This window comes from Lolium rigidum, chromosome 7, assembly GCF_022539505.1.
Source record: "Lolium rigidum isolate FL_2022 chromosome 7, APGP_CSIRO_Lrig_0.1, whole genome shotgun sequence".
NCBI lineage: Eukaryota > Viridiplantae > Streptophyta > Magnoliopsida > Poales > Poaceae > Lolium > Lolium rigidum.
The window spans coordinates 103,646,721-103,664,675 of NC_061514.1; the positions used below are offsets into that span (position 1 = coordinate 103,646,721).

Consider the following 17,955-nt stretch of genomic DNA (forward strand, 5'->3'; position numbering starts at 1 on the left):
TAGTGAGCTACAACATATGTTGCAACTCAGATTGAATAACATCAATAGACGGAGTCCTCCAGGTCAAAAAAAAAAAAAAGACGGAGTCCTAGAGGGACCCTATCTTCATAAATAAATTATCTAAATCATCATGACATACTTTTGGGTGCAGTTAGTTTGGCAAGCCTACTACAATAACAGACACTCTCCAGCGACTACACTATTAGTCTATTACTGATCAGCACACTCAATTTAGTCACAAATTTTCTACTACACTTAATTTTAAGAGGTCGCTACTCGCTAGTGCTCGGTAAACCAAAAAAAAGTTCACCTGAATAACCGGCGAGCAGCGCCCTTGCGAACGTTGACGAGAGACACGAATGATTTATGTAATGATGATCTTTATCTAGATAGCATTAACTCCTTTTATCACCCTTATTCCTAAAGTGTGAATCTAGATAGCATTAGCACTGATTTTGAAAATACGAATGATTTCGTGCCTATTTCTTTGGTGAGTTTGCCTCCCAAATATATTACTGAACGGTTGGCCAACAGAAATCATTGGCACATTGCACCAAAAATGGCTTTGTAATGGGAATAACTATTCAAGGTGGTCATGGATGGGCTTTTTAGTTTCTGTGCATTTGCCATAAGTCTAAGAGGCCCATTATTATTCTCAAAATAGATTTCGAAAATAACGAAAATAACCTTCTACAAGGTTGGTGGGCTTCATTAACTGGAATGCATTTTTGTATGGAGGCCTAAATATCAAGGTGGGCTAGGGGTACTAAATTTGAGAATTCAGAATCAAGCTCTTCGTATGTAATATATTCATCAGAATTGCTAGTTGGCAGCTGAGAATGAAGGTCGTGCTCGGCAGACTCCTGTAACATTGAATTTGCATTGTGATTCGCTCACTTGAGTTGTAATTGAGATATTTTCAGTTGCAATTGGGGTTGTAACTGAATTTTTTGAGGTTGCAATTGCAAAAAATACATCCCAAACTTTAAATATGCTCCATGATCCATATTAATGGTGAGCTACAATATATGGTTGCAACTGAGATTCAATAACATGAATAGACTGAGTGTAGAGAGACCCTATCTTCATAAATAAATTATCTAAATCATCATGACATACCTTTGGGTGCAGTTAGTTTGGCAAGCCTACTACAATGATAGACACTCTCCAGCGATTACACTAATAGTCTATTACTGATCAGCACACTCACTTTAGTCACAAATTTCCTACTACACTTAATTTTAAGAGGTCGCCACTCGCTAGTGCTCGGTAAACCTAAAAAAGTTCACCTGAATAACCGGCGAGCAGCGCCCTTGCGAACGCTGACGAGAGACACGTCGTCCACGACCGGTCCACACAGCGTCCCGTCAGGCTTCATGTGGTAGTTCATGCTCTGGAGCACCACGCGCGTGAGTTTGTCCACCGCCACAAAATCCATCTTGCCGCGCTTGTACCCACCCACGCCCTTGGAGTCATGATGCACCTGCTGGCTCGCCCGCGCCGCGTACGCCTGGACGATCATGGAGGCCTCACAGCCGTTCGCCGCGTCCCCGACGTAGAACAGCATCCTGTAGGAGCGCCCGGGCACCGTCGCCACCTCCTGCACCAGCGCCGTCTCCCTCCCGGCCACCAGCTCCACGGCCCGCGCGCCGTGCGGCACCCTGTGCTGCGGCGCGTCCACGTACTTGACGGACTTGGTGTCCGACATGATCATCCACCCCGGCAGCGGCGAGAAGTCGTCCTCGTCCATGGGCGGCACCAGCACGCCCCACGTCGACCCCGGGAAGATGTACGGGCCCTCCTCGAAGTCCCCATTCCTCAGCATGTTACCTGCGCGCGCGATCGAGTTGGGCAACAATGGCTATGTCAGATTGTGTTTTTAGACAGGAAAACATGCAAAATCGTCAAGAAATTCAGATTCTGGGATTACTCTTGGTGCGGCGGGGACGACTAAGGGTCTTGATAGCAACCGAGTCGATGAGGGGGCCGCACGCCGGATCCTCCTCGACGCCGGGGTTGTGGATGGTGAGCCACACGACGGTGTGCTTGGCCCTGAAGGCCCAGGCGTAGGAGTCCCAGCCGCTGCTGGTGTAGACGGTCTGGATGGGGAGGAGGCCGGAGTCGAATATGACGGAGACGTTGAGCTTCTCGGCCTGGGCGCAGGTGCGCGCGGCGCTGAAGGTGATGGAGTACTCCGTACGCCGCGTCACCTTGATCTTCTGCCGGATGGACGCGTCGTTGCCCAGCCGCACGGCGCACGCGCCCTCCGGCACCGGTAGCACCAACTCCCCCTGCCTCTGCCCGGACTCTATGTACTCCACGAACCCTGAGATCTCCCAGCGCGGTATCGAGAAGCGACCCTTCACAATGGTGCCGTTCAGCTGGGACTTGTCTGGTCTCTCCTCGAAGTTGCCGTTCGGCAATAGGCCGCCTATACACACAACATGATCGCCCAGGTGACACATTTGACCTAGAATTGCAAGCAGTTCTTATATTCGGGACCGTCGATATTCTACGATGCATTCTTCAGTTAAGAGCAAATTGTGCAGCTCATCTGGTGAACACGTTAATTTAGCTTCTTAGATGAAAATCGTCAGCGGTAAGTGTATGGACTATGGAGTTGTTCTGATATAAGATGCTGGACATTGATAATTCGCCAACGAACGCTCTCGCTCTATATTATTTTGTAAACTAGACATATGCATCTATATATGGTTTACTTTTCCCTACTACTGCACATCTCATGAAGTATCCACTATTCGAGATTCCATTCCGGTAGGTTGCATCGTGGATGGTATAAAAGTCAACGCTAGCAATTGTGGCATTGTGGGGTGAAGCATGCATATGGATGCATAACTGAGACTAGAAGAGATTATTTCACATATACTCCTATTCGGACCAGCTACTCCTTCGGTTTACAACTTTCTTGTGGGCACATCTAGTCTGACATATGGGCATTTGCTTAATACTATATACAGTTCGACTTCTACATTCCAATGGCCAATCTAGCTAGATACTTCTGCTCAGTATACCCGTAGTCAATCTTATTTCGCAAAAATGAAAAAGAAAACACTTTTTTTGAAAGAAATCTAGTTAAACTTTTGACCTCCCTCCATTTTAAAATAAGTGTCACAACGTTTTCTAGATACGAATCTATCTACACACTAAAATGTGTCTAGATTTTTTTTAAGCAAAGATTATAATGTATCTAGATACATTCGTATTTAGATAAAACTACGACTATGAAGGTAGTATACATGAATTGTAAGCACAAAAACTAACAAGACCAAGAAGGACCGCAAGCTCAACAAAGTTTGTGAGAACTCACGGTCCGTGGCGGTCGAAACCACTCGATCAGCCACGCCGACGAGGAGCACGAGCAGCGCCATGCATGGCGTCCGCTTCGCCATGAGCACCCTTCCCTGCCCTGGGACTGAGCTCTCGGCTCGCGGACTCTGGAGCTTATAATGTGGATTGATCGATGGAGCAAGCCAGCAAGGCCAAGGCATGAACGTGGCTCCACTTACAAACGCATGGCAACTTGGGCAGCAGATGACGCCGGTCGAGATGCGTACGCCGTGCTCCACGGCACGAGAACACACATAATTTCCCGTAATTTCTGCATCCCTAGGTTCCCGTTTGATCTGTTCCTTTGCTTCTAAGATTCAGCTTCCGCTCTGCCGACCCCACGTGGCAGCCCTCGGGCTCAGGGCTGCTGGCAAAGTGGCCGGCTGGATGGGCTGGACTAGGGCCGGGAGTCCGGTCCCAAGCAGTAGACTCATTGCGAAGCTTCCACAAGCCCATAGGAGTATAGGGGGGAGCAGCTAACCATGGGAGTTGCCGCACACCCCAGCACCAGGTCAGGTACGAATTATTTTTCTTTTTTCTGTTTCTTTTCTATTACTAATATTTTTCTTTTTCAAAATCTAACATTATTTATGAAACTATTTTTCCAGATATTTTCAAAATATAAATATTTTTTAATTTTGAACAGTTTTATATTTTTGAATATTTTTTGATTTTTTTTCAAAATTTGAACAATTTTTATGTTTGAACATTTTTAAATTTGAACATTTTTTAAGATTGAACATTTTTTAAATTTGAAATTTTTTTGAGATTGAAATTTTTTAAATTTCAATATTTTTTAACTGTGAACATTTTTTGGGATTGAACATTTTTTAACATTTGAACATTTTTTTAATCTATTTTAAAAAAATATGAACAATTTTTTGAATATGAATACTTTTCAAAATCTCAACAAATTGTTTTTAAATCTCAATATTTTCGAATCTGAAAAAATAAAAAGAAACAAAAGAGAAAAAAAATGAAAAAATGAGAAAAAATGAAAAAAGAAACAGAAAATGAAGTACACTACGAACTGGGCCGACCAGGCCGGCCCATACCGCCCGCGGGGGGGTGTGCGGCTCGCGGTAACGACCGACCTGGTTGGTGTATAGGAATTCCGGCTAACCATCACCCCTTAACGATGATTTATAACCATTGCTAAGGGAGAACCGTTAATGGGTCTGGCCCATTAGTTCGGTTGTTTCAAAATTTCTCAAATTTGAAATTTCTTTAGATTTGAAATTTGCTCAGAATTAAAATTTTCTCATATTCGAAAATTGCTTAGATTTCAAATTTGCCTATATTCAAAATTTGCTTAGATTTAAAAGGTGACCAGATTCGAATTTGCTCAGATTTGAAATTTGCTAAGATAATTTTTTTTGCTTAATTTGAAATTTGTTCGAATTTGAAATTTGCTTAACTTTAAATTTTGCTCCACTTTAAAATTTGTTAAAAAAGAAAAAACAGAAAAAAGAAAAACTCAAAAAATCGAAGAAAAACTGAAAGAAAATCGAAACCCAGGAAAAATCAGAAAAAACTCAACAAAAACCAGAAAAGCCGAGGCCTCCCTGCCTGTTGATGGGCCGCGGCCCAAACTCTCCCCGCGGGTGAAACCACGCGGGCGATGGTTTGTACCCATCACACGCGGGTGAAGAATAGGATTTCCCGTATAGGGGCGCGTTTGGAGGGAAAAAACTACTTATCACCGTTAGCCGGTGGGAATAAGCCACGCTCGCTAACGGGTTGATTTCAGCTGCGGCCCATTAACGCTGGATGGCTTTGCTTTACTTCAATTTTGGAACGACTGATGTCTACGCACGCTTCTATTCCTGTAGACAGTGTTGGGCCTCCAAGAGCAGAGGTTTGTAGAACAGCAGCAAGTTTCCCTTAAGTGAATCACCCAAGGTTTATCGAACTCAGGGAGGAAGAGGTCAAAGATATCCCTCTCAAGCAACCCTGCAATTACGATACAAGAAGTCTCTTGTGTCCCCAACACACCTAATACACTTGTCAGATGTATAGGTGCACTAGTTCGGCGAAGAGATAGTGAAATACAAGTGATATGGATGAATATGAGTGGTAATAGCAATCTGAAATAAATATGGCAGCGAGTAAACATGCAGTAGAACAGTAAATAAATGGAGATTCGATGTTCGGAAATAAGGCCTAGGGATCCTACTTTCACTAGTGGACACTCTCAACATTGATCACGTAACTGAAACTACTCTACAATCTCTTGTTGGATAACAAACACCATTCATTGTGTAGGGCTACAAGAGCACCTCAATACCGGAGTTAACAAGCTCCACAACATTCGATGTTCATATTTAAGTAACCTTAGAGTGCATGATAGACCATTGCAATTTAGACCGAGTACTGACATAGCATGCACACTGTCAACATCAGCTATGAAAGGGGGAATAGATCGCATCAATACTATCATAGTAATAGTTAACTTCATAATCTACAAGAGATCACAATCATAGCTTATACCAAGTACTACATGATGCACACACTGTCAACATTACATCATGGAGGAGGAATAGACTACTTTAATAACATCACTAGAGTAGCACATAGATGATATTCAATTAGATCACAAAGAGAGACATGAACCACATAGCTACGGTAGAGCCCTCAGCCTCGGGGGAGAATTACTCCCTCCTCATCATGGAAACAGCGATGGCGGTGAAGATGGTGGTGGAGATGCCTTCCGGGGGCAATTCCCCATCCCGGCAGGGTGCCGGAACAGAGACTTCTGTCCCCCGAATTGGAGTTTCGCGATGGCGGCGGCTCTGGAAGGTTTTCTGGAGTTTCGTCAATCCGTGTCGAAGATTTAGGCCAGGACGGCTTAAATAGGCGAAGAGTCGGAGTCGGAGGGGCCACGGGGCCCCCTCACACTAGGGGGGCGCCCCCCTGGGCCGCGCCGCCACCACGTGTGGGGCCCCCAGGGCTCCCCTCTGGTCCCTCTCTGGCTCTCTGGAAGCTTCCGGGAAAAATAAGGTTCTGGAAGTTGATTTCGTCCAATTCCGAGAATATTTTCTTACTAGGATTTCTGAAACCAAAAACAGCAGAAAACACGAACTGGCACTTCGGCATCTCGTCAATAGGTTAGTTCCGGAAAACGCATAAAATCATCATAAAGTGTGAACAAAACATGTACGTATTGTCATAAAACAAGCATGGAACATCAGAAATTATAGATACGTTGGAGACGTATCAGCATCCCCAAGCTTAGTTCCTACTCGTCCTCGAGTAGGTAACCGATAACAAAGATAATTTCTGAAGTGATATGCTACCAACATAATCTTGATCATACTATTGTAAAGCATATGATATGAATGAAGTGATTCAAAGCAATGGTAAAGACAATGATTAAGCAACTGAACCATATAGCAAAGACTTTTCATGAATAGTTCTTTCAAGACAAGCATCAATAAGTCTTGCATAAGAGTTAACTCATAAAGCAATAGATTCAAAGTAAAGGCATTGAAGCAACACAAAGGAAGATTAAGTTTCAGCAGTTGCTTTCAACTTGTAACATGCATGTATATCTCATGGATAGTTGTCAATGCAAAGTAATATGATGAATGCAAATATGCAAGCATGTAAGAATCAATGCACAGTTAACACAAGTGTTTGCTTCTTAAGATGGAAGGAAGTAGGTAAACTGACACAACATAAAAGGTAAAAGAATGGCCCTTCGCAGAGGGAAGCATGGATTGCTATGTTTGTGCTAGAGCTTTTATTTTGAAAACATAGAGAGAGCACAAAAGTAAAGTTTTGAGAGGTGTTTGTTGTTGTCAACGAATGGTAGTGGGCACTCTAACCCCCTTGCCAGACAGACTTTCAAAGAGCGGCTCCCATGATTTTTTTTATTTTTGGGTGGCACTCCTTCCAACCTTTGCTTTCACAAACCATGGCTAACCGAATCCTCGGGTGCCTGCCAACAATCTCATACCATGAAGGAGTGCCTTTTTATTTTAGTTTTATTTAGATGACACTCCTCCCCACCTTTGCTTTCTCAAGCCATGGCTAACCGAATCCTCGGGTGCCGTCCAACAATCACATACCATGGAGGAGTGTCTTTTTTTTGTAAAATTATGATAGTTAATTAATTGGGGTTGGGAACCCCATTGCCAGCTCTTTTTGTAAAATTATTGGATAAGCGGATGAAGCCACTAGTCCATTGGTGAATGTTGCCCAACAAGATTGAAAAATAAACACCACATACTTCCTCATGAGCTATAAAACATTGACACAAATAAGGGATGATAAATTTTGAATTGTTTAAAGGTAGCACTCAAGCAATTTACTTTGGAATGGCAGAAAATACCATGTAGTAGGTAGGTATGGTGGACACAAATGGCATAGTTATTGGCTCAAGGATTTGATGCACGAGAAGTATTCCCTCTCAATACAAGGCTTAGGCTAGCATGGTTATTTGAAGCAAACACAAGTATGAGCCGGCACAGCAAAACTCACATAAGAACATATTGCAAGCATTATAAGACTCTACACCTTCCTCCTTGTTGCTCAAACCCTTACCAGAAAATATCTAGACTTTAGAGAGACCAATCATGCAAACCAAATTTTAGCAAGCTCTATGTATTTCTTAACTAATAGGTGCAAAGTATATGATGCAAGAGCTTAAACATGATCTATATGAGCACAACAATTGCCAAGTATCAAATTATTCAAGACATTATACCAATTACCACATGTAGCATTTCCCGTTTCAAACCATATAACAATTGACGAAGCAAGTATCAACCTTCGTCATGAAAATTAAAAGCTAAGAACACATGTGTTCATATGAACCAACGGAGCGTGTCTCTCTCCCACACAAGCATGAACTTATTCAGAGAATGAAAATAACAAAGCTAAAACAAAACACACAGACGCTCCAAGTAAAGTACATAAGGTGTGACGGAATAAAAATATAGTTTGAATAGAAGAAACCTGATAAATTGTTGATGAAGATGAAGGAGATATGCCCAAGAGGCAATAATAAAAGTGGTTATTATATATCTTTATGTTTATGATAAATGTTTATATATCATGCTATAATTGTATTAACCGAAACATTAGTACATGTGTGATATGTAGACAACAAAGAGTCCCTAGTATGCCTCTTAACTAGCTTGTTGATTAATGGATGATTAGTTTCATAATCATGAACATTGGACGTTATTAATAACAAGGTTATATCATTATATGAATGATGTAATGGACACACCCAAATTAAGCATAGCATAAGATCACGTCATTGAGTTATTTGCTATAAGCTTTCGATACATAGTTACCTAGTCCTTATGACCATGAGATCATGTAAATCACTTATACCGGAAAGGTACTTTGATTACACCAAATGCCACTGCGTAAATGGGTGGTTATAAAGGTGGGATTAAGTATCCGGAAAGTATGAGTTGAGGCATATGGATCAACAGTGGGATTTGTCCATCCCGATGACGGATAGATATACTCTGGGCCCTCTCGGTGGAATGTCGTCTAATGTCTTGCAAGCATATGAATAAGTTCATAAGAGACCACATACCACGGTACGAGTAAAGAGTACTTGTCAGGAGATGAGGTTGAACAAGGTATAGAGTGATACCGATGATCAAACCTCGGACAAGTAAAATATCGCGTGACAAAGGGAATTGGTATCGTATGTGAATGGTTCATTCGATCACTGAAGTCATCGTTGAATATGTGGGAGCCATTATGGAACTCCAGATCCCGCTATTGGTTATTGGTCGAAGTAAGTACTCAACCATGTCCGCATAGTTCGCGAACCGTAGGGTGACACACTTAAGGTTTGATGTTGAAATGGTAGAACTTGAATATGGAATGGAGTTCGAATATTTGTTCGGAGTCCCGGATGAGATCCCGGACATCACGAGGAGTTCCGGAATGGTCCGGAGAATAAGATTCATATATAGGAAGTCATATTCCAAGTTTGGAAATGATCCGGTGCATTTATGGCAGGTTCTAGAAGGTTCTAGAAAAGTCCGGAAGAAATCACCATGGAAAGTAGAGTCCCGGAGGGACTCCACCTTGCATGGCCAGCCAACCCTAAAGGGGAGGAGTCCAAGGTGGACTCCCCAAGGGTGGCCGGCCAACCCCCTCATGGAAGGGGGAATCCCACCCCAAGTGGGATTCCCACCTTGGGTAGGTTTCCCTACACATGGAAGGTTTTTGGTTCGGGTCTTATTCGAAGACTTGTAGTCCAACACTTGGGGCTTCCACCTATATAATGAGGGGCATAGGAGAGGGGGCTGACCACCACAAGCCCATAGCTTGGCCGCACCCTTAGGTGGCCGGCCACCCCCTCTCCCAAACCCTAGCCGCCCCTTCTCTCCTCCTCTTCTCCCGCACGCTTAGCGAAGCTCCGCCGGAGATCTCCACCGCCACCGCCACCACGCCGTCGTGCTACCGGATTCAAGGAGGAGCTACTACTTCCGCTGCCCGCTGGAACGGGGAGAAGGACGTCGTCTTCATCAACACCGAACGTGTGGCCGAGTACGGAGGTGCTGCCCGATTGTGGCACCGTGATCAAGATCTTCTACGCGCTTTTGCAAGCGGCAAGTGATCGACTACCGCAGCAATAAGAGCCTACTCTTATAGGCTTTGGAAATCTTCAAGGGTTAGTCTTGATCATCCCCTCGTTGCTCCCGTCTTCTAGATTGCATCTTGGCTTGGATTGCGTGTTCGCGGTAGGAAATTTTTTGTTTTCTACGCAACGTTATCCTACAGAAGAAGGGGATGCCTTGGGCATCCCCAATCTTAGACGCTTGAGTCTTCTTGAAATATGCAGGGATGAACCACGGGGGCATCCCCAAGCTTAGACCTTTCACTCTTCTTAATCATATATCATCCTCTTCTCTTGACCCTTGAAAACTTCCTCCACACCAAACTCAAAACAAACTCATTAGAGGGTTAGTGCATAATCAAAAATTCACATGTTCGGAGGTGACACAATCATTCTTAACACTTCGGACATTGCACAAAGCTACTGAAAGTTAATGGAACAAAGAAATCCATCCAACACAGCAAAAGAGGCCATGCGAAATAAAAGGCAGAATCTGTCAAAACAGAACAATCCAGTAAAGACGAATTTTTACAGAGGCACTAAACTTGCTCGGATGAGAAAACTCAAAACTAATGAAAGTTGCGTATATATCTGAGGATCACTCACGTAAATTGGCAGATTTTTCTGAGTTACCTACAGAGAACCCTGCCCAAATTCGTGACAACAAGAAATATGTTTCTGCGCAGAAATCCAAATCTAGTATCAACCTTCGATTGGAGACTTCACTTGGCACAACAATGCAATAAAATAAAGATAAGGAGAGGTTGCTACAGTAGTAACAACTTCCAAGACACAAATATAAAACAAAATTGCTGTAGTAAAATAAAAACATGGGTTATCTCCCAAGAAGTGCTTTCTTTATAGTCATTAAGATGAGCTCAGTAATTTTAATGATGCACTCGCAAGAAATAAGAGTTGGAGCAAAAGAGAGCATCAAGAAGCAAATTCAAAACAAATTTAAGCCTAACCCAATTCCTATGAAAAGGAATCTTGTAAATAAACAAATTCATGAAGAGCAAAGTGGCAAGCATAGGAAGATAAAAATAGTGTAACTTCAAGATTCTCAACATAAAGAGGGGAAACTTAATATTATTAAGATGCATATAACCATGTTTCCCTCTCTCATAATAACTTTCAGTAGCATCATTGATGAAATCCACAATATACCCATCACTTAAAACATTCTTATCATGGTTCATATGCATAAAAGTATCATTAATTTTGGCATTAGAAGAGTTCTTCTCATTAATAGCAATTGGAGCAAGATTATTATCAAGAATTTGAACATGGTAAACAAGTTGCATACTAAGGGAATTGTTTTTGGCAATCCAATCATAACTATGAAAAGTTTCATAAGGATAGTTATAACCTATATCATAGCATTCTTTATAATAATCATCAAAGGTCGGAGGCATAGTGTCATCATAAGAAATAGAATAGTTATCTTTCACAGTATGTTCATCTGTGACCATACCATCATTGTTACTAGAAGGAGATGTATCAAACATATAATGATCGGTAGCAAAAGGATTTTCAAACACCTCATCCCCAAGCTTAGAGCTTTCTATATCATTATGGGAAGAAGCATGGATAGTACTGATACTATGGCAATTATTAACATCATCATTTTCAGAATTAGTTTCCCAGAGATTTTCAATATCAAAAGTAGTGTGCTCTTTCAAATCATGATCACTAATGTAGGTAAATGGCATAGGAAGATCATTGTACTCAGGTTCATTATCATAATAATCATTAGGAGCAACATACTTACGATTACCTATCGTTATCTCATACACGCGGGGATATGCCGTTACTTCTTTCTCTTTATTCCCCTTCTTCTTCTTCTTCTTCTTCTTCTTCTTCGTTCCCTTCTTCTTCTTCTCTTCCTTCTCCTCGTTCCCTTCTTTAGGAGGAAGAGGCTTGAAGGAAGGCTTCTCCACATAACCTGATTTATTTCCAGAAACAATAGAAGAAACTTGGGAGGATTCCTCCTTTTCATTAATAAGTTCAAAACACACAGCGGTCCTATCATATTTTGGCAAAGTGTCATCTTCTAAAATATTTTATATGTAAGTATTTGTATGGCAATTATCAATGCAATAAGAAAAACACCCATGCAGAACATCATCAATATCAAGATCACTCATATGTAACAAAGAGATTTTTCTTGATAACTCTTCACACCACAAAAATAAAGTAAGTTCATCATGCTGATTAGGAGTAATTTCATCATCACAATACAAATTTGCAGCACTCATGGGGTTTGAATTATCATTGGAGGAGCATTGAAAATTAAAATGACCCGCTCTATGGCAAAGTTCACAAATAAAAGGATAGAGGGCACAAACTTTTTTACCAAGATCATCTAGAGCCCTAGACCACTTTCTAGTTTTTTCATTAATATGATGGATACAATATTCATCTTCGATTTGATTAATTCCACAAGGTCTATGCATTCCACAAAAATTAACATGCTTATAGGAAATAGCATTCTTAGGAGTTTGAGCATGTTTATTGCAATCATTAACAACAATTTCATCCTTCATGCAAGCCTCTTTAAAAGGTTCATGATACTTATCAAAATTCTTCCTAGACAATTCAAAATGAGAGGCAAAAGCTTTATAAAGATTTGCAACAACTTGAGAGTCAAGACCATAGGTAGCACTCATATTTCAAAATTTACCAGTATCCATAAAAGTTTCAATGCATTCATAATCATAATTTATACCTGACTCTCTACCTTTGTCGTTCTCCCAATCTTCAGCGTTCTCCTCAATCCGATCAAGAAGATCCCACCTAGCTTCAACCTCCTTGCTTGTGAAAGATCCCTCCAAACGGGCATCTAGATAGTCCTTGTGATGTCCCGAAAGCCTTGCATAAAAATTATTAATAATAACATTACGGGGGAGCTCATGAATGGGACATTTGAGCATTAGTGAATTAAATCTCCCCCATGCTTGAGAAATACTCTCTCCATCAGGAGGATAAAAGTTATAAATGTAATTCCTATCAATATGCACTTCATGAGGAGGATAAAATTTAGAATAAAAGAGAGATACAATTTCCTCCCAACCAAGAGAATGACTATTCTTCAAGCAATTTATACCAATGCGCCGCTTTACCAGACAGCGAAAAAGAGAATAGCTTCTTCCTCACTTCATCCATAGAGATACCTGCACACTTGAATAACCCGCATAATTCATGCAAAAACAATAAATGATCATGTTCAATAATTTTAATGGGTATCTTGAAAGCAGTACTTGCAGTAGGTGGATTTAAAATATCACAAGCATCATTAGAGTTATCGCATATGGGAGATAAAGTATTATCAGAGCAAATTTTCTCCCCTAAAGATGGGAAGCTAAATTGATCATAAAAACTAGCTTCCCCAAGCTTAGACTTCTCCATAGCATTAGCAGTGATTGCGTTCATACTAATAACATTGCTACTAGCATGCAAATAAGGTTCCATAGGTTTTCTAATTTTTGCATCACACAATTCATGTCTTAATTTAGGAAATAAATTAAAAAGCTCACAGTTGTTTTCCATTATGCCTAACTAGTGAAAAATAAAAACAAGAAACAAAAAGATGCAATTGCAGGATCTAAAGGAAATAGCTTCGAGCACTTACAACGGCGCCAGAAAATAACTTAGTTAGCCGGGACCGGAGTGTGAGTGCCTTTTACCTTTCCTCCCCGACAACGGCGCCGTGAAAATAGCTTGATGTCTACGCACGCTTCTATTCCCGTAGACAGTGTTGGGCCTCCAAGAGCAGAGGTTTGTAGAACAACGAGCAAGTTTCCCTTAAGTGAATCACCCAAGGTTTATCGAACTCGGGGAGGAAGAGGTCAAAGATATCCCTCTCAAGCAACCCTGCAATTACGATACAAGAAGTCTCTTGTGTCCCCAACACACCTAATACACTTGTCAGATGTATAGGTGCACTAGTTCGGCGAAGAGATAGTGAAATACAAGTGATATGGATGAATATGAGTGGTAATAGCAATCTAAAATAAATATGGCAGCGAGTAAACATGCAGTAGAACAGTAAATAAACGGAGATTCGATGTTCGGAAATAAGGCCTAGGGATCCTACTTTCACTAGTGGACACTCTCAACATTGATCACATAACTGAAACTACTCTACACTCTCTTGTTGGATAACAAACACCATTCATTGTGTAGGGCTACAAGAGCACCTCAATGCCGGAGTTAACAAGCTCCACAACATTCGATGTTCATATTTAAGTAACCTTAGAGTGCATGATAGACCATTGCAATTTAGACCGAGTACTCGACATAGCATGCACACTCGTCAACATCAGCTATGAAAGGGGGAATAGATCGCATCAATACTATCATAGTAATAGTTAACTTCATAATCTACAAGAGATCACAATCATAGCTTATACCAAGTACTACATGATGCACACACTCGTCAACATTACATCATGGAGGAGGAATAGACTACTTTAATAACATCACTAGAGTAGCACATAGATGATATTCAATTAGATCACAAAGAGAGACATGAACCACATAGCTACGGTAGAGCCCTCAGCCTCAGGGGAGAATTACTCCCTCCTCATCATGGAAACAGCGATGGCGGTGGAGATGCCTTCCGGGGTCAATTCCCCGTCCCGGCAGGGTGCCGGAACAGAGACTTCTGTCCCCCGAATTGGAGTTTCACTATGGCGGCGGCTCTGGAAGGTTTTCTGGAGTTTCGTCAATCCGTGTCGAAGATTTAGGTCAGGACGGCTTAAATAGGCGAAGAGTCGGAGTCGGAGGGGCCACGGGGCCCCCTCACACTAGGGGGGCGCGCACCCCTGGGCCGCGCCGCCACCACGTGTGGGGCCCCCAGGGCTCCCCTCTGGTCCCTCTCTGGCTCTCTGGAAGCTTCCGGGAAAAATAAGGTTCTGGAAGTTGATTTCGTCCAATTCCGAGAATATTTTCTTACTAGGATTTCGAAACCAAAAACAGCGAGAAAACACGAACCGGCACTTCGGCATCTCGTCAATAGGTTAGTTCCGGAAAACGCATAAAATCATCATAAAGTGTGAACAAAACATGTAGGTATTGTCATAAAACAAGCATGGAACATCGAAATTATAGATACGTTGGAGACGTATCAGCATCCCCAAGCTTAGTTCCTACTCGTCCTCGAGTAGGTAAACGATAACAAAGATAATTTCTGAAGTGACATGCTACCAACATAATCTTGATCATAGTATTGTAAAGCATATGATATGAATGAAGTGATTCAAAGCAATGGTAAAGATAATGATTAAGCAACTGAACCATATAGCAAAGACTTTTCATGAATAGTTCTTTCAAGACAAGCATCAATAAGTCTTGCATAAGAGTTAACTCATAAAGCAATAGATTCAAAGTAAAGGCATTGAAGCAACACAAAGGAAGATTAAGTTTCAGCAGTTGTTTTCAACTTGTAACATGCATGTATATCTCATGGATAGTTGTCAATGCAAAGTAATATGATGAATGCAAATATGCAAGCATGTAAGATTCAATGCACAGTTAACACAAGTGTTTTCTTCTTAAGATGGAAGGAAGTAGGTAAACTGACACAACATAAAAGGTAAAAGAATGGCCCTTCGTAGAGGGAAGCATGGATTGCTATGTTTGTGCTAGAGATTTTATTTTGAAAACATAGAGAGAGCATAAAAGTAAAGTTTTGAGAGGTGTTTTTTGTTGTCAACGAATGGTAGTGGGCACTCTAACCCCCTTGCCAGACAGACTTTCAAAGAGCGGCTCCCATGAAATTTTTACTTTTGGGTGGCACTCCTTCCAACCTTTGCTTTCACAAACCATGGCTAACCGAATCCTCGGGTGCCTGCCAACAATCTCATACCATGAAGGAGTGCCTTTTTATTTTAGTTTTATTTAGATGACACTCCTCCCCACCTTTGCTTTCTCAAGCCATGGCTAACCGAATCCTCGGGTGCCGTCCAACATTCACATACCATGGAGGAGTGTCTTTTTTTTTTTGTAAAATTATGAAAGTTAATTAATTGGGGCTGGGAACCCCATTGCCAGCTCTTTTTGTAAAATTATTGGATAAGCGGATGAAGCCACTAGTCCATTGGTGAAAGTTACCTAACAAGATTGAAAAATAAACACCACATACTTCCTCATGAGCTATAAAACATTGACACAAATAAGGGATGATAAATTTTGAATTGTTTAAAGGTAGCACTCAAGCAATTTACTTTGGAATGGCAGAAAATACCATGTAGTAGGTAGGTATGGTGGACACAAATGGCATAGTTATTGGCTCAAGGATTTGGATGCACGAGAAGTATTCCCTCTCAATACAAGGCTTAGGCTAGCAAGGTTATTTGAAGCAAACACAAGTATGAGCCGGTACAGCAAAACTCACATAAGAACATATTGCAAGCATTATAAGACTCTACACCTTCCTCCTTGTTGCTCAAACCCTTACCAGAAAATATCTAGACTTTAGAGAGACCAATCATGCAAACCAAATTTTAGCAAGCTCTATGTATTTCTTAACTAATAGGTGCAAAGTATATGATGCAAGAGCTTAAACATGATCTATATGAGCACAACAATTGCCAAGTATCAAATTATTCAAGACATTATACCAATTACCACATGTAGCATTTCCCGTTTCCAACCATATAACAATTGACGAAGCAGTATCAACCTTCGTCATGAAAATTAAAAGCTAAGAACACATGTGTTCATATGAACCAGCGGAGCGTGTCTCTCTCCCACACAAGCATGAACTTATTCAGAGAATGAAAATAACAAAGCTAAAACAAAACACACAGACGCTCCAAGTAAAGTACATAAGGTGTGACGGAATAAAAATATAGTTTGAATAGAAGAAACCTGATAAATTGTTGATGAAGAAGGGGATGCCTTGGGAATCCCCAAGCTTAGACGCTTGAGTCTTCTTGAAATATGCAGGGATGAACCACGGGGGCATCCCCAAGCTTAGACCTTTCACTCTTCTTAATCATATATCATCCTCTTCTCTTGACCCTTGAAAACTTCCTCCACACCAAACTCAAAACAAACTCATTAGAGGGTTAGTGCATAATCAAAAATTCACATGTTCAGAGGTGACACAATCATTCTTAACACTTCTGGACATTGCACAAAGCTACTGAAAGTTAATGGAACAAAGAAATCCATCCAACACAGCAAAAGAGCCCATGCGAAATAAAAGGCAGAATCTGTCAAAACAGAACAGTCCGTAAAGACGATTTTTTCTGGGGCACTAAACTTGCTCAGATGAGAAAACTCAAAACTAATGAAAGTTGCGTACATATCTCGGATCACTCACGTAAATTGGCAGATTTTTCTGAGTTACCTACAGAGAACCCTGCCCAAATTCGTGACAGCAAGAAATATGTTTCTGCGCAGAAATCCAAATCTAGTATCAACCTTCTATTGGAGACTTCACTTGGCACAACAATGCAATAAAATAAAGATAAGGAGAGGTTGCTACAGTAGTAACAACTTCCAAGACACAAATATAAAACAAAATTGCTGTAGTAAAATAAAAATATGGGTTATCTCCCAAGAAGTGCTTTCTTTATAGTCATTAAGATGAGCTCAGTAATTTTAATGATGCACTCGCAAGAAATAAGAGTTGGAGCAAAAGAGAGCATCAAGAAGCAAATTCAAAACAAATTTAAGCCTAACCCAATTCCTATGAAAAGGAATCTTGTAAATAAACAAATTCATGAAGAGCAAAGTGGCAAGCATAGGAAGATAAAAATAGTGTAACTTCAAGATTCTCAACATAAAGAGGGGAAACTTAATATTATTAAGATGCATATAACCATGTTTCCCTCTCTCATAATAACTTTCAGTAGCATCATTGATGAAATCCACAATATACCCATCACTTAAAACATTCTTATCATGGTTCATATGCATAAAAGTATCATTAATTTTGGCATTAGAAGAGTTCTTCTCATTAATAGCAATTGGAGCAAGATTATTATCAAGAATTTGAACATGGT

The 17,955-nt window shown here is 41.0% G+C and overlaps 1 protein-coding gene across 1 annotated transcript in view; it reads right to left on the reverse strand.

Annotated features, from left to right (window-relative positions):
* Window positions 1-1,285: 1,285 nt before the first annotated feature.
* LOC124671782 overlaps window positions 1,286-17,955 on the reverse strand; it is a 40,928-nt gene continuing 24,258 nt past the window's right edge. The window contains exons 5-7 of the mRNA XM_047208113.1: window positions 3,329-3,455; window positions 1,931-2,431; window positions 1,286-1,830 (exon numbers count right to left, since the gene is read on the reverse strand). Coding sequence (XP_047064069.1) covers window positions 1,286-1,830; window positions 1,931-2,431; window positions 3,329-3,455 — 1,173 coding nt within the window. The remainder of the gene's footprint in view (window positions 1,831-1,930; window positions 2,432-3,328; window positions 3,456-17,955) is intronic.